Source organism: Salvelinus namaycush, chromosome 5 (genome assembly GCF_016432855.1).
Source record: "Salvelinus namaycush isolate Seneca chromosome 5, SaNama_1.0, whole genome shotgun sequence".
Lineage (NCBI taxonomy): Eukaryota > Metazoa > Chordata > Actinopteri > Salmoniformes > Salmonidae > Salvelinus > Salvelinus namaycush.
This window is the reverse complement of record NC_052311.1, coordinates 66379781-66398464: the sequence shown is the minus strand read 5'-3', so window position 1 is coordinate 66398464 and position 18684 is coordinate 66379781. Positions and strand designations below refer to the sequence as shown.

The 18684-nt window shown below is 47.3% G+C and overlaps 1 protein-coding gene across 2 annotated transcripts in view; it reads left to right on the top strand.

The window, feature by feature from the left end:
- Positions 1-18684, top strand: part of LOC120048774 (rho guanine nucleotide exchange factor 1-like) — a 68474-nt gene that overhangs the window by 41731 nt on the left and 8059 nt on the right. The window contains exons 9-18 of one of the 2 annotated variants that reach the window (XM_038994981.1): positions 10819-10927; positions 11071-11161; positions 11486-11518; positions 12678-12887; positions 12995-13136; positions 16718-16914; positions 17076-17222; positions 17972-18051; positions 18250-18490; positions 18565-18665. In XM_038994981.1, coding sequence (XP_038850909.1) covers positions 10819-10927; positions 11071-11161; positions 11486-11518; positions 12678-12887; positions 12995-13136; positions 16718-16914; positions 17076-17222; positions 17972-18051; positions 18250-18490; positions 18565-18665 — 1351 coding nt within the window. The remainder of the gene's footprint in view (positions 1-10818; positions 10928-11070; positions 11162-11485; positions 11519-12677; positions 12888-12994; positions 13137-16717; positions 16915-17075; positions 17223-17971; positions 18052-18249; positions 18491-18564; positions 18666-18684) is intronic. The other variant, XM_038994982.1, reaches the window with a different exon arrangement.

The window sequence follows — 18684 nt, the reverse complement described above, 5'->3', positions numbered from 1 at the left end:
TGTGCAGACTTCAGTACTGTAGGTGTACGTTGTGCAGACTTCAGTACTGTAGGTGTACGTTGTGCAGATTCAGTACTGTAGGTGTACGTTGTGCAGACTCAGTACTGTAGGTGTACGTTGCGCAGACTTCAGTACTGTAGGTGTACGTTGCGCAGACTTCAGTACTGTAGGTGTACGTTGCGCAGACTTCAATACTGTAGGTGTACGTTGCGCAGACTTCAGTACTGTAGGTGTACGTTGCGTAGACTTCAGTACTGTAGGTGAACGTTGCGCAGACTTCAGTACTGTAGGTGAACGTTGCGCAGACTTCAGTACTCTAGGTGAACGTTGCGCAGACTTCAGTACTGTAGGTGAACGTTGCGCAGACTTCAGTACTGTAGGTGTACGTTGCGCAGACTTCAGTACTGTAGGTGTACGTTGCGTAGACTTCAGTACTGTAGTGAACGTTGCGCAGACTTCAGTACTGTAGGTGAACGTTGCGCAGACTTCAGTACTGTAGGTGAACGTTGCGCAGACTTCAGTACTGTAGGTGAACGTTGCGCAGACTTCAGTACTGTAGGTGAACGTTGCGCAGACTTCAGTACTGTAGGTGTACGTTGCGCAGACTTCAGTACTGTAGGTGTACGTTGCGCAGACTTCAGTACTGTAGGTGAACGTTGCGCAGACTTCAGTACTGTAGGTGAACGTTGCGCAGACTTCAGTACTGTAGGTGTACGTTGTGCAGACTTCAGTACTGTAGGTGTACGTTGTGCAGACTTCAGTACTGTAGGTGTACGTTGTGCAGACTTCAGTACTGTAGGTGTACTTTGTGTAGACTTCAGTACTGTAGGTGAACGTTGTGTAGACTTCAGTACTGTAGGTGTACGTTGTGTAGACTTCAGTACTGTAGGTGAACGTTGTGTAGACTTCAGTACTTAAGGTGAACGTTGTGCAGACTTCAGTACTGTAGGTGAACGTTGTGCAGACTTCAGTACTGTAGGTGTACGTTGTGCAGACTTCAGTACTGTAGGTGTACGTTGTGCAGACTTCAGTACTGTAGGTGAACGTTGTGCAGACTTCAGTACTGTAGGTGTACGTTGTGCAGACTTCAGTACTGGAGGTGTACGTTGTGCAGACTTCAGTACTGTAGGTGTACGTTGTGCAGACTTCAGTACTGTAGGTGAACGTTGTGCAGACTTCAGTACTGTAGGTGAACGTTGTGCAGACTTCAGTACTGTAGGTGAACTTGTGCAGACTTCAGTACTGTAGGTGTACGTTGTGCAGACTTCAGTACGTAGGTGTACGGTTGTGGAAGACTTCAGTACTGTAGTGTGAACGTTGTGAGACTTCAGTACTGTAGGTGTACGTTGTGCAGGACTTCGTACTGTAGGTGTAACGTTGTGCAGACTTCAGTACTGTAGGTGAACGTTGTGCAGACTTCAGTACTCCCGTAGGTGAACGTTGTGCAGACTTCAGATACTGTAGGTGACGTTGTGCAGACTTCAGTACTGTAGGTGTACGTTTGTGCAGACTTCAGTACTGTAGGTGTACGTTGTGCAGACTTCAGTACTGTAGGTTGACCGTTGCGCAGACTTCAGTACTGTAGGTGGACGTTGCGCAGACTTCAGTACTGTAGGTGGTACGTTGCGTAGCAGACTTCAGTACTGTAGGTGAACGTTGCGCAGACTTCAGTACTGTAGGTGTACGTTGCGCAGACTTCAGTACTGTAGGTGAACGTTGCGCAGACTTCCGTACTGTAGGTGACGTTGCGCAGACTTCAGTACTGTAGGTGAAACGTTGCGCAGACTTCAGTACTGTAGGTGAACGTTTGCGCAGACTTCAGTACTGTAGGGTACGTTGCGCAGACTTCAGTACTGTAGGTGACGTTGCGCAGACTTCAGTACTGCGCAGACTTCAGTACTGTAGGTGAACGTTGCGCAGACTTCAGTACTGTAGGTGAACGTTGCGCAGACTTCAGTACTGTAGGTGAACGTTGCGCAGACTTCAGTACTGTAGGTGAACGTTGTGCAGACTTCAGTACTGTAGGTGAACGTTGGGCAGACTTCAGTACTGTAGGTGAACGTTGTGCAGACTTCAGTACTGTAGGTGAACGTTGTGCAGACTTCAGTACTGTAGGTGAACGTTGTGTAGACTTCAGTACTGTAGGTGTACGTTGTGTAGACTTCAGTACTGTAGGTGAACGTTGTGCAGACTTCAGTACTGTAGGTGAACGTTGTGCAGACTTCAGTACTGTAGGTGTACGTTGTGCAGACTTCAGTACTGTAGGTGTACGTTGCGCAGACTTCAGTACTGTAGGTGTACGTTGCGCAGACTTCAATACTGTAGGTGTACGTTGCGCAGACTTCAGTACTGTAGGTGTACGTTGCGTAGACTTCAGTACTGTAGGTGAACGTTGCGCAGGCTTCAGTACTGTAGGTGTACGTTGTGTAGGCTTCAATACTGTAGGTGTACGTTGTGCAGACTTCAATACTGTAGGTGTACGTTGCGCAGACTTCAGTACTGTAGGTGTACGTTGCGCAGACTTCAGTACTGTAGGTGAACGTTGCGCAGACTTCAGTACTGTAGGTGAACGTTGCGCAGACTTCAGTACTGTAGGTGAACGTTGCGCAGACTTCAGTACTGTAGGTGTACGTTGCGCAGACTTAAGTACTGTAGGTGTACGTTGCGCAGACTTCAGTACTGTAGGTGAACGTTGCGCAGACTTCAGTACTGTAGGTGAACGTTGCGCAGACTTCAGTACTGTAGGTGTACGTTGCGCAGACTTCAGTACTGTAGGTGTACGTTGCGCAGACTTCAGTACTGTAGGTGAACGTTGCGCAGACTTCAGTACTGTAGGTGAACGTTGCGCAGGACTTCAGTACTGTAGGTGAACGTTGCGCAGACTTCAGTACTGTAGGTGAACGTTGCGCAGACTTCAGTACTGTAGGTGAACGTTGCGCAGACTTCAGTACTGTAGGTGTACGTTGCGCAGACTTCAGTACTGTAGGTGTACGTTGTGCAGACTTCAGTACTGTAGGTGTACGTTGTTCAGACTTCAGTACTGTAGGTGTACGTTGTGCAGACTTCAGTACTGTAGGTGTACGTTGTGCAGACTTCAGTACTGTAGGTGAACGTTGTGTAGACTTCAGTACTGTAGGTGTACGTTGTGCAGACTTCAGTACTGTAGGTGTACGTTGTGCAGACTTCAGTACTGTAGGTGTACGTTGCGCAGACTTCAGTACTGTAGGTGTACGTTGCGCAGACTTCAGTACTGTAGGTGTACGTTGCGTAGACTTCAGTACTGTAGGTGAACGTTGCGCAGACTTCAGTTCTGTAGGTGTACGTTGCGCAGACTTCAGTACTGTAGGTGAACGTTGCGTAGACTTCAGTACTGTAGGTGAACGTTGCGCAGACTTCAGTACTGTAGGTGAACGTTGCGCAGACTTCAGTACTGTAGGTGTACGTTGCGTAGACTTCAGTACTGTAGGTGTACGTTGCGTAGACTTCAGTACTGTAGGTGTACGTTGCGCAGACTTCAGTACTGTAGGTGTACGTTGTGCAGACTTCAGTACTGTAGGTATACGTTGTGCAGACTTCAGTAATGTAGGTGTACGTTGTGCAGACTTCAGTACTGTAGGTGTACGTTGTGTAGACTTCAGTACTGTAGGTATACGTTGTGTAGACTTCAGTACTGTAGGTGTACGTTGTGCAGACTTCAGTACTGTAGGTGAACGTTGTGTAGACTTCAGTACTGTAGGTGAACGTTGTGCAGACTTCAGTACTGTAGGTGTACGTTGTGTAGACTTCAGTACTGTAGGTGAACGTTGTGCAGACTTCAGTACTGTAGGTGAACGTTGTGCAGACTTCAGTACTGTAGGTGTACGTTGTGCAGACTTCAGTACTGTAGGTGAACGTTGTGTAGACCTCAGTACTGTAGGTGTACGTTGTGTAGACTTCAGTACTGTAGGTGTACGTTGTGCAGACTTCAGTACTGTAGGTGTACGTTGTGCAGACTTCAGTACTGTAGGTGAACGTTGTGCAGACTTCAGTACTGTAGGTGTACGTTGTGCAGACTTCAGTACTGTAGGTGTACGTTGTGCAGACTTCAGTACTGTAGGTGTACGTTGTGCAGACTTCAGTACTGTAGGTGTACGTTGTGCAGACTTCAGTACTGTAGGTGAACGTTGTGCAGACTTCAGTACTGTAGGTGTACGTTGTGCAGACTTCAGTACTGTAGGTGTACGTTGTGCAGACTTCAGTACTGTAGGTGAACGTTGTGCAGACTTCAGTACTGTAGGTGTACGTTGTGCAGACTTCAGTACTGTAGGTGTACGTTGTGCAGACTTCAGTACTGTAGGTGAACGTTGTGCAGACTTCAGTACTGTAGGTGTACGTTGTGCAGACTTCAGTACTGTAGGTGTACGTTGTGCAGACTTCAGTACTGTAGGTATACGTTGTGCAGACTTCAGTACTGTAGGTGTACGTTGTGCAGACTTCAGTACTGTAGGTGAACGTTGTGCAGACTTCAGTACTGTAGGTGTACGTTGTGCAGACTTCAGTACTGTAGGTGTACGTTGTGCAGACTTCAGTACTGTAGGTGTACGTTGTGCAGACTTCAGTACTGTAGGTGTACGTTGTGCAGACTTCAGTACTGTAGGTGAACGTTGTGCAGACTTCAGTACTGTAGGTGAACGTTGTGCAGACTTCAGTACTGTATGTGTACGTTGTGCAGACTTCAGTACTGTAGGTGTACTTTGTGCAGACTTCAATACTGTAGGTGTACGTTGTGCAGACTTCAATACTGTAGGTGGACGTTGTGCAGACTTCAGTACTGTATGTGTACGTTGTGCAGACTTCAGTACTGTAGGTGTACGTTGCGTAGACTTCAGTACTTTAGGTGAACGTTGCGCAGACTTCAGTACTGTAGGTGTACGTTGCGCAGACTTCAGTACTGTAGGTGTACGTTGCGCAGACTTCAGTACTGTAGGTGAACGTTGCGCAGACTTCAGTACTGTAGGTGAACGTTGCGCAGACTTCAGTACTGTAGGTGAACGTTGCGCAGACTTCAGTACTGTAGGTGAACGTTGCGCAGACTTCAGTACTGTAGGTGAACGTTGCGCAGACTTCAGTACTGTAGGTGTACGTTGCGCAGACTTCAGTACTGTAGGTGAACGTTGTGCAGACTTCAGTACTGTAGGTGAACGTTGTGCAGACTTCAGTACTGTAGGTGTACTTTGTGTAGACTTCAGTACTGTAGGTGAACGTTGTGTAGACTTCAGTACTGTAGGTGTACGTTGTGTAGACTTCAGTACTGTAGGTGAACGTTGTGTAGACTTCAGTACTGCAGGTGAACGTTGTGCAGACTTCAGTACTGCAGGTGAACGTTGTGCAGACCTCAGTACTGCATGTGAACGTTGTGCAGACCTCAGTACTGCATGTGAACGTTGTGCAGACTTCAGTACTGTAGGTGAACGTTGTGCAGACTTCAGTACTGTAGGTGTACGTTGTGCAGACTTCAGTACTGTAGGTGTACGTTGTGCAGACTTCAGTACTGTAGGTGAACGTTGTGCAGACTTCAGTACTGTAGGTGAACGTTGTGCAGACTTCAGTACTGTAGGTGTACGTTGTGCAGACTTCAGTACTGTAGGTGTACGTTGTGCAGACTTCAGTACTGTAGGTGTACGTTGCGCAGACTTCAGTACTGTAGGTGTACGTTGCGCAGACTTCAATACTGTAGGTGTACGTTGCGCAGACTTCAGTACTGTAGGTGTACGTTGCGTAGACTTCAGTACTGTAGGTGAACGTTGCGCAGGCTTCAGTACTGTAGGTGTACGTTGTGTAGGCTTCAGTACTGTAGGTGAACGTTGTGCAGACTTCAGTACTGTAGGTGAACGTTGCGCAGACTTCAGTACTGTAGGTGAACGTTGCGCAGACTTCAGTACTGTAGGTGTACGTTGTGCAGACTTCAGTACTGTAGGTGTACGTTGCGCAGACTTCAGTACTGTAGGTGAACGTTGCGCAGACTTCAGTACTGTAGGTGAACGTTGCGCAGACTTCAGTACTGTAGGTGTACGTTGCGCAGACTTCAGTACTGTAGGTGTACGTTGCGCAGACTTCAGTACTGTAGGTGAACGTTGCGCAGACTTCAGTACTGTAGGTGAACGTTGCGCAGACTTCAGTACTGTAGGTGAACGTTGCGCAGACTTCAGTACTGTAGGTGAACGTTGCGCAGACTTCAGTACTGTAGGTGTACGTTGTGCAGACTTCAGTACTGTAGGTGTACGTTGTGCAGACTTCAGTACTGTAGGTGTACGTTGTGCAGACTTCAGTACTGTAGGTGTACGTTGTGCAGACTTCAGTACTGTAGGTGTACGTTGTGCAGACTTCAGTACTGTAGGTGAACGTTGTGTAGACTTCAGTACTGTAGGTGTACGTTGTGCAGACTTCAGTACTGTAGGTGTACGTTGTGCAGACTTCAGTACTGTAGGTGTACGTTGTGCAGACTTCAGTACTGTAGGTGTACGTTGCGCAGACTTCAGTACTGTAGGTGTACGTTGCGTAGACTTCAGTACTGTAGGTGAACGTTGCGCAGACTTCAGTTCTGTAGGTGTACGTTGCGTAGACTTCAGTACTGTAGGTGAACGTTGCGTAGACTTCAGTACTGTAGGTGAACGTTGCGCAGACTTCAGTACTGTAGGTGAACGTTGCGCAGACTTCAGTACTGTAGGTGTACGTTGCGTAGACTTCAGTACTGTAGGTGTACGTTGCGTAGACTTCAGTACTGTAGGTGTACGTTGCGCAGACTTCAGTACTGTAGGTGTACGTTGCGCAGACTTCAGTACTGTAGGTGTACGTTGCGCAGACTTCAGTACTGTAGGTGAACGTTGCGCAGACTTCAGTACTGTAGGTGTACGTTGTGCAGACTTCAGTACTGTAGGTGTACGTTGTGCAGACTTCAGTACTGTAGGTGTACGTTGTGCAGACTTCAGTACTGTAGGTGTACGTTGTGCAGACTTCAGTACTGTAGGTGTACGTTGTGCAGACTTCAGTACTGTAGGTGTACGTTGTGTAGACTTCAGTACTCTAGGTGAACGTTGTGTAGACTTCAGTACTGTAGGTGTACGTTGTGTAGACTTCAGTACTCTAGGTGAACGTTGTGTAGACTTCAGTACTGTAGGTGTACGTTGTGTAGACTTCAGTACTGTAGGTGAACGTTGTGCAGACTTCAGTACTGTAGGTGTACGTTGTGTAGACTTCAGTACTGTAGGTGAACGTTGTGCAGACTTCAGTACTGTAGGTGTACGTTGTGCAGACTTCAGTACTGTAGGTGTACGTTGTGCAGACTTCAGTACTGTAGGTGAACGTTGTGCAGACTTCAGTACTGTAGGTGTACGTTGTGCAGACTTCAGTACTGTAGGTGTACGTTGTGCAGACTTCAGTACTGTAGGTGTACGTTGTGCAGACTTCAGTAATGTAGGTGTACGTTGTGCAGCCTTCAGTACTGTAGGTGTACGTTGTGTAGACTTCAGTACTGTAGGTGAACGTTGTGTAGACTTCAGTACTGTAGGTGTACGTTGTGTAGACTTCAGTACTGTAGGTGAACGTTGTGTAGACTTCAGTACTGTAGGTGAACGTTGTGCAGACTTCAGTACTGTAGGTGTACGTTGTGCAGACTTCAGTACTGTAGGTGAACGTTGTGCAGACTTCAGTACTGTAGGTGTACGTTGTGTAGACTTCAGTACTGTAGGTGAACGTTGTTCAGACTTCAGTACTGTAGGTGTACGTTGTGCAGACTTCAGTACTGTAGTTGAACGTTGTGCAGACTTCAGTACTGTAGGTGAACGTTGTGTAGACTTCAGTACTGTAGGTGTACGTTGTGCAGACTTCAGTACTGTAGGTGTACGTTGTGTAGACTTCAGTACTGTAGGTGAACTTTGTGCAGACTTTAGTACTGTAGGTGAACGTTGTGCAGACTTTAGTACTGTAGGTGTACTTTGTGCAGACTTCAGTACTGTAGGTGTACGTTGTGCAGACTTCAGTACTGTAGGTGAACGTTGCGTAGACTTCAGTACTGTAGGTGAACGTTGCGCAGACTTCAGTACTGTAGGTGAACGTTGCGCAGACTTCAGTACTGTAGGTGTACGTTGTGCAGACTTCAGTACTGTAGGTGTACGTTGTGCAGACTTCAGTACTGTAGGTGTACGTTGTGCAGACTTCAGTACTGTAGGTGTACGTTGCGCAGACTTCAGTACTGTAGGTGAACGTTGCGCAGACTTCAGTACTGTAGGTGTACGTTGTGCAGACTTCAGTACTGTAGGTGTACGTTGTGCAGACTTCAGTACTGTAGGTGTACGTTGTGCAGACTTCAGTACTGTAGGTGAACGTTGTGCAGACTTCAGTACTGTAGGTGAACGTTGTGTAGACTTCAGTACTGTAGGTGTACGTTGTGTAGACTTCAGTACTGTAGGTGTACGTTGTGTAGACTTCAGTACTGTAGGTGTACGTTGTGCAGACTTCAGTACTGTAGGTGAACGTTGTGTAGACTTCAGTACTGTAGGTGAACGTTGTGCAGACTTCAGTACTGTAGGTGTACGTTGTGTAGACTTCAGTACTGTAGGTGAACGTTGTGCAGACTTCAGTACTGTAGGTGAACGTTGTGCAGACTTCAGTACTGTAGGTGTACGTTGTGCAGACTTCAGTACTGTAGGTGAACGTTGTGTAGACTTCAGTACTGTAGGTGTACGTTGTGTAGACTTCAGTACTGTAGGTGTACGTTGTGCAGACTTCAGTACTGTAGGTGTACGTTGTGCAGACTTCAGTACTGTAGGTGAACGTTGTGCAGACTTCAGTACTGTAGGTGTACGTTGTGCAGACTTCAGTACTGTAGGTGTACGTTGTGCAGACTTCAGTACTGTAGGTGTACGTTGTGCAGACTTCAGTACTGTAGGTGTACGTTGTGCAGACTTCAGTACTGTAGGTGAACGTTGTGCAGACTTCAGTACTGTAGGTGTACGTTGTGCAGACTTCAGTACTGTAGGTGTACGTTGTGCAGACTTCAGTACTGTAGGTGAACGTTGTGCAGACTTCAGTACTGTAGGTGTACGTTGTGCAGACTTCAGTACTGTAGGTGTACGTTGTGCAGACTTCAGTACTGTAGGTGAACGTTGTGCAGACTTCAGTACTGTAGGTGTACGTTGTGCAGACTTCAGTACTGTAGGTGTACGTTGTGCAGACTTCAGTACTGTAGGTGTACGTTGTGCAGACTTCAGTAATGTAGGTGTACGTTGTGCAGCCTTCAGTACTGTAGGTGTACGTTGTGTAGACTTCAGTACTGTAGGTGAACGTTGTGTAGACTTCAGTACTGTAGGTGTACGTTGTGTAGACTTCAGTACTGTAGGTGAACGTTGTGTAGACTTCAGTACTGTAGGTGAACGTTGTGTAGACTTCAGTACTGTAGGTGTACGTTGTGCAGACTTCAGTACTGTAGGTGTACGTTGTGCAGACTTCAGTACTGTAGGTGTACGTTGTGCAGACTTCAGTACTGTAGGTGAACGTTGTGTAGACTTCAGTACTGTAGGTGAACGTTGTGTAGACTTCAGTACTGTAGGTGAACGTTGTGTAGACTTCAGTACTGTAGGTGAACGTTGTGCAGACTTCAGTACTGTAGGTGTACGTTGTGTAGACTTCAGTACTGTAGGTGAACGTTGTGCAGACTTCAGTACTGTAGGTGAACGTTGTGTAGACTTCAGTACTGTAGGTGAACGTTGTGTAGACTTCAGTACTGTAGGTGTACGTTGTGTAGACTTCAGTACTGTAGGTGTACGTTGTGTAGACTTCAGTACTGTAGGTGAACGTTGTGCAGACTTCAGTACTGTAGGTGAACGTTGTGCAGACTGCAGTCCTGTACGTTGTGCAGACTGCAGGACTGTTATTGTACGTTGCGCAGACTGCAGTCCTATAGTTGCATTACTTTGCCATAAATGGCATTCTGTAGCTGATGTAGACTGACTTGGTTTATGGTCTTATGGCCTCAGTTTGAAAAGCTCTCACATTTTCCCTCTCAAGCTCCTCTTTCTACTCCTCCTTTCCTCTCTGGTAAACTTCCAACTCTCCACCCAGCATCACCCCAGCCTTTCTCATCTCAACCCCACCCCTTTTCTCATCTCAACCCCAGCCTTTCTCATCTCAACCCCACCCCTTTTCTCATCTCAACCCCAGCCTTTCTCATCTCAACCCCACCCCTTTTCTCATCTCAATCCCACCCCTTTTCTCATCTCAACCCCACCCCTTTTCTCATCTCAACCCCACCCCTTTTCTCATCTCAACCCCACCCCTTTTCTCATCTCAACCCCACCCCTTTTCTCATCTCAACCCCACCCCTTTTCTCATCTCAACCCCACCCCTTTTCTCATCTCAACCCCACCCCTTTTCTCATCTCAACCCCACCCCTTTTCTCATCTCAACCCCACCCCTTTTCTCATCTCAACCCCACCCCTTTTCTCATCTCAACCCCACCCCTTTTCTCATTTCAATCCCACCCCTTTTCTCATCTCAACCCCACCCCTTTTCTCATCTCAACCCCACCCTTTTTCTCATCTCAACCCCACCCCTTTTCTCATCTCAACCCCACCCCTTTTCTCATTTCAACCCCACCCCTACTCTCCGTCTCTTTCACGCCTGGTCTTTTTATTTACAGCTCATGCTTTTGCATCCTCTATAATAGTGTATCATTACTGTTTCTATTGCAATGCCAATATATATGCATTTATACAGTATGTACTTTCATCATCACTAACTTTACAGAGATCTCGCTCTCCCTCCCTCTCTCTCGTCCTCCAGTTCGTCGATCTTTGCAGCAGTGGCCTTCTACATGAAGCACCTAGGAGTGAAGTCCAGAGTAGCTGACAGTAAGAAGTCCAGAGGGTTCTTCAGGAGACCCCTTGGGAAGGTGAGTCAGTTTGTCTGTCTGTCTGGTTGGCAGCTAGCTGGACTCCACGGTCCACAGTCCATACCACACACCAACCTATCCAGTATTATTAGACTGTTCTTGTCATAATGCGCTCTCTCTTTGTCTCTCTTTCTCCATCTCAGAATAAGAAGAGTGAGGAGTCCACTAAATCTAAACCGAAGGGGGGTTTTCCCAACATCCTCAGCGCCGCCGGTGGCTGGATTGCTGGCAGCAGTACGTACCAGCAGTGTCATAATATGAGATGAGATTGTACTTTATCAATACCCAAGGGGAAATTAGTTTGTCTTCCCTACATTGTTAAAAAACAACACAAAAATACTTACAGTAAATACATACTGCATACACTACTAAATACATATGCATACTGAAGGTACAGAGAAACAGAATGGATGACGTATAGTATAAGCTATGTCAGGTGTTTGATTATCGTTCGCCATCTAAAAGTGGGTCTACCAGAATGACCGTAGTGCCTGTATAAGCCAAAGTCTTTGTAGAATTAAAAAGAACCCGTTGTCTTGCCCTGTGTTCTTCTTTCAGCTGAGGTCAAACTTCCTAAAGTGGAGGCTGAAGGTACCACCGTCTGGCTCTTTCATCTCCTCTTCCCCACCCCTTTATCTCTAGAATGGTTTAGTCCTTACTAATCAACCCCAATGCATGTTTGCATGTACCAAATCAAACCCGGAAGGGGATCTGAGGGGAATGCCGAGTTTTTGATTTGTTGACTTGCTGTTTTGCGTCTAGGTGTAGATAATATGGCATGATCTGTAATCACTGGTGTTTTGATAGATGGACTGACCACATACACACACACGCTAGAGAGTGGGCGAAAAAACGAAAATCTGTGATTTTGCTATACAATGTTCCTGTAGATTGTTCTAAAAGTGTTATTTGGTCAACGGTAATAGCCTATGCGTTATGTTGATTCCTGCAGAAATTTGACGTTTGGTGCAACTTTGAAATTTGATGTTTGGAGAAACGCGGATAACCATCAGAATCTGACGTCAAATTGGTAAAACTGTGAGCTCTTGTTGTACATCAAGTAGCCTAGGCCTAGCGCTGGAAAGTTGTTGTAGGATGTTAGCCTACATTTACTGATAGATGAATCAAATAGCCTACTTGTCTATATAGCAACAATATCACTAGCTTAGTGTTTTGAGTTCCCACTGCCATCTCAGTTGACTTACTTGGCACTGGAACTAAATGGTCAAAAGCCCTCCCGCTAATGTAAAGTAGCCTAACTGTCCCTTTACAACGTTTCGTTTTATTGTTGTAGGCTATGTATTGTTATCGAGCAAAATAGTTACATTCATCACATTATCACATTATCGTCCATCTCGCCCAGCTCTAGCACCTCCCCCAGCTCTAGCACCTCCCCCAAACATAATTTATTGCTGATTTATCATTATCGAAACAATTGGTCAATTTAACACGACATGGATTTTTGTCCATCTCGCCCAGCTCTCTCTCTCTCACACACACACACGGTCAGTCTGTTGTAGGGTTGTGAACATAGGCACTAAACTGTCCCCACCCTGAGAATGATTAACCCTCCTCTCTCACCACAGATCGACTGACTGCCCTATACTCATCCTGTCTGTCTCTGTCTGTTTCTCTCTCTCTCATGGTCTCTCATGGAAATGACTGACTGTTTTGACTCTTTTTTTTCTCAATGTCATCCCTTTTACCATCTATTTCTCTACCTCTCTCTCTCTCTTTCTCTCTCTCTCAGTGGATAAAGAGAAGGTGAATCAGGAGCGTAAGGTTCCCAGCAGCCTCGTCCCCTCTCGAGGCTCCTCCGCCCCTGATGCCGCCCCTCCAGCATTAAACAGGAAGTCTGTTTCCACAGGATCCTCCCCCCATCAGGGTTTGGAGGTCAGCGAGGGCTCAGGGGTTCACATCAGTGTGACCTCCAGCCCAGACTTCTCCCACAGCGAGATAGGTAAGGCTGATTGGACGGCTACATGGTAGCATAGCAACACCCAACCTAACTTAGGGTGTGTTCAGTGAGGTGAATCTGATGTGTGCTATTTTTCCCTCCTCTCCCAGGTCTGTTCAGCAGTCGTTCGGACCCCCAGTTGGTGGCGGAGGGGGGCGAGGTGTCCCCCGCGGGGATGGCAGGGGGGCTGGCTGTATGGGAGCCCCCCTCACCCAATGAACCCCCCCTGGAGGAAAACCTGGACAAAGACAGGTGAGAGAGAGGTAGTAAGGGATAAATAGAGGAAGAGAGAGGTAAAGAGACGGGGGGGTGGAGTAGATGAGATGTATAAAACCAAAGACCAACATAGACCCAACACCATTAGGTAGAGTTGAACATACAGTCAAACATTTTAAAAAGGTTAGGGGTCAGTGGCTATGCTAAGACTGAGGAAGCGTGGTAAAACTCCCTCAGTGTCTCCGTCCGTCCCTGCTGTGTACTGTGCTGCCTAGCCTACCTACCACACCTTAGCCCTGGCCTGCCAGAGCAGCTCCATGTAGCGAACATCACTAAGACCTACCCAGCATTTGGAGATGGACCCTTACTGGGGCTACAGGGACCTGGTCTTCCTCTCCAGCCCGCAACCCCCTCTTCCATTCTCCTCTACCCCAAATGTCTTGTTTTGTTTACCTGTTCTCCACTTTCTTTCACTCTGTGTGTGTCCATTTTTCATGTTTGTGTTTGCTCCTCTTCCAAAGCACCACTGCTGTCTCCTTGTTTGTGCGATGCTGACTCTGCTCAGTTATTCAGAGCAAGTTAAGTGTATAATAGTTAACATTGTACTGTAGTGTGTCATCTTGTCTGTGTGTCTGCAGGCTAGACTCAAGTACCAGAGCTGGGTAAAGCTGGCATAACGTTGTTATGTTGTCTGGGGTTGTGCTTCTGTCTGAGTTGGGCATTCATTGTGCTATATTTGGTTTGTACAGCATTGTATCTCTACAGGCTTAAGTTGACTTAAGTTGACTTTTACTGTGCTTCAGCCGTGCGGTCCAGCTTTAGATTTGTCTGTTGTCGGCTTTATCCCAGTCCTATTGTAAGTCAAGCAGTGAGGTCTGGTTCGCTTTCATGTCTGTTGCTTGCAGAAGGCATCAGTGTGTGTGGTTCTATAGGGTTCCGCTATGTTCTGTTGTCCAGTCTTCACAGGGCTTCATGTGGTACCATGTTCAGGACAGCAGACGTCTTGTGTTTGTGGGCGTGCTTTGCTTTCTGTGGTTTTACAGTGCGTTCAGTGCTGTTAGCTTCCGTCCGTGTGCTGCAGCGGTTGATGGGGGGAGTTGGAGGTTTGTAGAAAGGGGGTGTGTTACTGTTGAGTGGTTGTGGTGGTTATGTAACTGTGCTGTCCCGTGTTTTTACAGACGCAAGACAAGGTGGGTTTCTACTTCTCTGCGACAGGGATACGGACACGCACTGGGCCTCATATTGATAACACACAGTCCATCCTGCGTTACTGTACACACACACACACACACACACACACACACACACACACACACACACACACACACACACACACACACACACACACTGCATGGCTAAGTATTGTTTATCCTGTACCTTGGAGTGACGTGAGTGAGCTGTCTTCTTGTCTGTGTGTGTACTGTGTGTGAGATTGGAAAGCTGATAAGCCCAATTGATTGCCATTTTAACATTGCGTAATTGAAAGGCCTTGGTACACAGACACACTGAGATGTTACTAAGGACCGCTTTCTTAACTAATAGTGTTGAGGTAGATGGGCTTCCAATGTGTTTCTAATAGGGCTAGTCATTAAGCAGTAACCCAGGACTGTGTGGAGTGTCTCTATGCTCCTGAGTCTAACCATCCATTCTCTGTCACATCTCTTGTGTGCTTTTCCTTTGATCCTCTACATTCCTTTGACATCACATTGACTTCCTCTGTAATGGTTCTCCTGCTTGGATCCACTTGATCCTAATATCTCCCCTGTCTTCGTTGTTCCACTCTGTACTCTTTGGTTTGGTCTTTTGGACCATTTCCTTGTGGTTCCTGTACTCCTCACTCCATCTGTCTCCACTTCCTCTCCTCCCCTGCCTTCCTCCTTATACTACCATCCTCCTTGTATTTTTCCACCCACTGGCTCTCCTCTCTCCCTTCCCTCGATGTACTCTCCTCCTCCCTCCCTCCCTCCCCAGGCGTGTGGGGCGCAGTGAGAGTGCTCGTGTGGACAGACATTCCTCCCGTCGCCGTGGCTCCTCCCGGGCCAAACAGTCGCGTTCCCGTAGCGACGTGGACCTGCAAGCCGCCGCCACGGCAGCACACTCCTCCCCGACCTCTCCCCACCCCTCGTAAGGCAGACCCCCTACCCCCCCTTTCTCTCACAGGGGGAGAGAGAGGAGCACAGCCACAGATGGACAGAGTCACTGATGGACAGACTGACTGACTATACTAACTGATGGTCAGGCAGACTGGCTGACTATACTAACTGATGGACAGGCAGGCAGACTGACTGACTATACTAACTGATGGACAGGCAGGCAGGCAGACTGACTGACTATACTAACTGATGGACAGGCAGACTGACTGACTATACTAACTGATGGACAGGCAGGCAGACTGGCTGACTATACTAACTGATGGACAGGCAGGCAGACTGACTGACTATACTAACTGATGGACAGGCAGGCAGACTGACTATACTAACTGATGGACGGACATGCAGGCAGACTGACTGACTGACTATACTAACTGATGGACGGACAGTCAGACTGACTGACTATACTAACTGATGGACAGGCAGGCAGACTGACTATACTAACTGATGGATGGACAGGCAGGCAGACTGACTGACTGAATGACTATACTAACTGATGGACAGGCAGGCAGGCAGACTATAGTAACTGATGGACAGGCAGACTGACTAACTATAGTAACTGATGGACAGGCAGACTGACTGACTATAGTAACTGATGGACAGGCAGACTGACTGACTATAGTAACTGATGGACAGGCAGACTGACTGACTATAGTAACTGATGGACAGGCAGACGGACTGACTATAGTAACTGATGGACAGGCAGACGGACTAACTATAGTAACTGATGGACAGGCAGACTGACTGACTATAGTAACTGATGGACAGGCAGACTGACTGACTATAGTAACTGATGGACAGGCAGACGGACTAACTATAGTAACTGATGGACAGGCAGACTGACTGACTATAGTAACTGATGGACAGGCAGACTGACTAACTATAGTAACTGATGAACAGGCAGACTGACTAACTATAGTAACTGATGGACAGGCAGACTGACTGACTATAGTAACTGATGGACAGGCAGACTGACTGACTATAGTAACTGATGGACAGGCAGACTGACTGACTATAGTAACTGATGGACAGGCTGATAGACTCACTGACATTACTGACCAACTAACTTTGCTTTACTGACTGTCTGATGTCTGACTATAAGACAGAAAGGCTGAGTGAGAGTGAATGGAAGCTTCTTCCACTGTGTCCCCAGCAGCTTCATTAAGACAGGAAGAGATCCATGCTGTGACACAGCTTGACTGGAGGAGGAGGGTCAGAGCCAGAGTTATTTTCTTAGTCAGGGCTACAGTATCAACTGTAACTACGTGTAATGTTAGTGCTGTGTGTGGATTATGTAGACTTTGAACCAGCCAATAGCGTACTGTCCCAATCCAAATGCTTCTCAACCCAAACAGGTTTTCTAGCTTTGCGTTAGATTCTTTTCATATTATCGCCCATACCCTTTATCCCCATACCCTTATACCTGCCCCTCTCCTCCTCCTCTGTCGTCGTCCTCTCTTCCATCAGTGTTGATGAAGGGGTGTTACTCCCCGAGGGTGTGCTCCCAGGTCTTTCCCTCTCTGGCCCCACCCCCCAGCAGGAGGAACAGGACCCTCGCCTCCTGGAGCTGGAGCAGGACCCGCCCAACTGGAGAGAACACACCCCCCCAGACACCCTCAAAGACCTCAGCAAGAAGGAGACCAAGCGACAGGAGGTCATCAACGGTGAGGAGAGATGGGGGAGGGGTGGGGGATGGAGGGATCCAGCCAACGGAGGAGGAAAAACAAAGGTTTATAAATAATTGCGGTGTAACATTGAGCTGCTACTCATCTGATGCAAAATATTGTGAATTAATTGGCACTAGAGTAATCTCTCTCTCTCTCAGAGTTGTTTGCGACGGAGCACGCCCACGTGCGCATGCTGAGTGTTCTGCAGACAGTGTTCTGGAAGCCTCTGGAGAGAGAGGAACTCATGACCGCCACAGAGCTGGCCACCATCTTCCCCAGCCTGGATGAGATCATAGACATGCACTGTGAGTACGGTCCCACCGCTGCTTGACCGTAGTATCACCATAACCCCCGCTACAGTACAACCACATGACCAATGTACTGCCACTGGACGACTGTAACCCCAACTACAGTACGACCGCAAAACCCCTGACATACAACCACACTTACACAGTATGACTACATGACTGCTACTGCATGGCTGTGACCGTTACCCGACAACAGCACTTCTACAGTTCTGATACTGGCTGAAGTCAGTCTGACCACTGTAAATTGTAAGGTTGGGAATTGCCAAAGACCTCACGATACGATGTTACCACGATGCTTAGGTGCCGAGACGATATGTATTGCGATTCGATGCTGTAATTTTATTGCGATTCCATGTTCCAACCATAGCTCTCACCATACGTCTGCTGCAGGAGGACAAGAGAGAGTCATAAGAAAACAAGTTTTGATCAGTCATGGAAATAAAAGTGCTGAAAATAAATTGGTTCCTTATTTAAAAAGAAGATGGAGAATAAGCTCTGAAGGAAAATACTGGAACTTTGGTGCAACTAGCGCAAAAATAATATTGCGATACTGTCAAAATAATACAGCATACCTTCCAAAATTATATCCTGATATATAACTGTAACAATATTTTCCCCTCATGACTAGTAAATGAACCCTAGTGTAACTGGAGTCCAATCGTAAATTGATCTCAGTCTGACCATAATAACCCAACCATAAGTCTACCCCAGTCCAACCGCTGTGCTCCCTGTGTGTTTCTGTGCAGATGCTTTCTATGAGCACCTGAAGAAGCTGCGTCAGCACAATTTCATCGTCAAGGCCATCGGAACCACGTTACTCAACAGGGTAAAGAACAGGTCACCTTCCATCATCCCCGTCTGTGCCCCTCACTGCCCTCTCTCTCTGCCCCTCACCCCATTTCAGCCTAACACCCTCATCCCTTATATGAAGTGGATACTTAGGGAAATGGATCCCTAAAGAAAGCTTTTAATCACCCCCTCTTTCTCTCTCTCACTTTCTCTCTCCCCATCTCTCTCTGTCTAGTTTGGAGGGACAGAGGGTGAGTGGTTTCAGAAGCTGACGTCTAGGTTCTGTAGTCACCAGACGTGGGCCCTGGAACAGCTGAAGATGAGACAGAAGAAAGACCCTCGTTTCAACTCCTTCATACTGGAGGCAGAGAGTAGGCCTCAGTGTCGTAGGCTGCAGCTGAAGGACATCATCCCCACTGAGATGCAGAGGCTCACCAAATACCCCCTACTGCTGGAAAACATTGCCAAGTGCACAGGTCTGTGTATGTCCTTCCCTGTTCTCATTCAGAGAGAGTGTGTGTGTTGTGACGTGTTGTGTGTATTCCCGTAGAGGACACCTTGGAGAAGGAGAGTATTCAGCAGAGTGCAGAGTGCTGTAGGAAGATCCTCAACCACGTCAACGAGGAGGTCAAACAGATGGAGAACCTGCTGGTGAGACACACACACACAC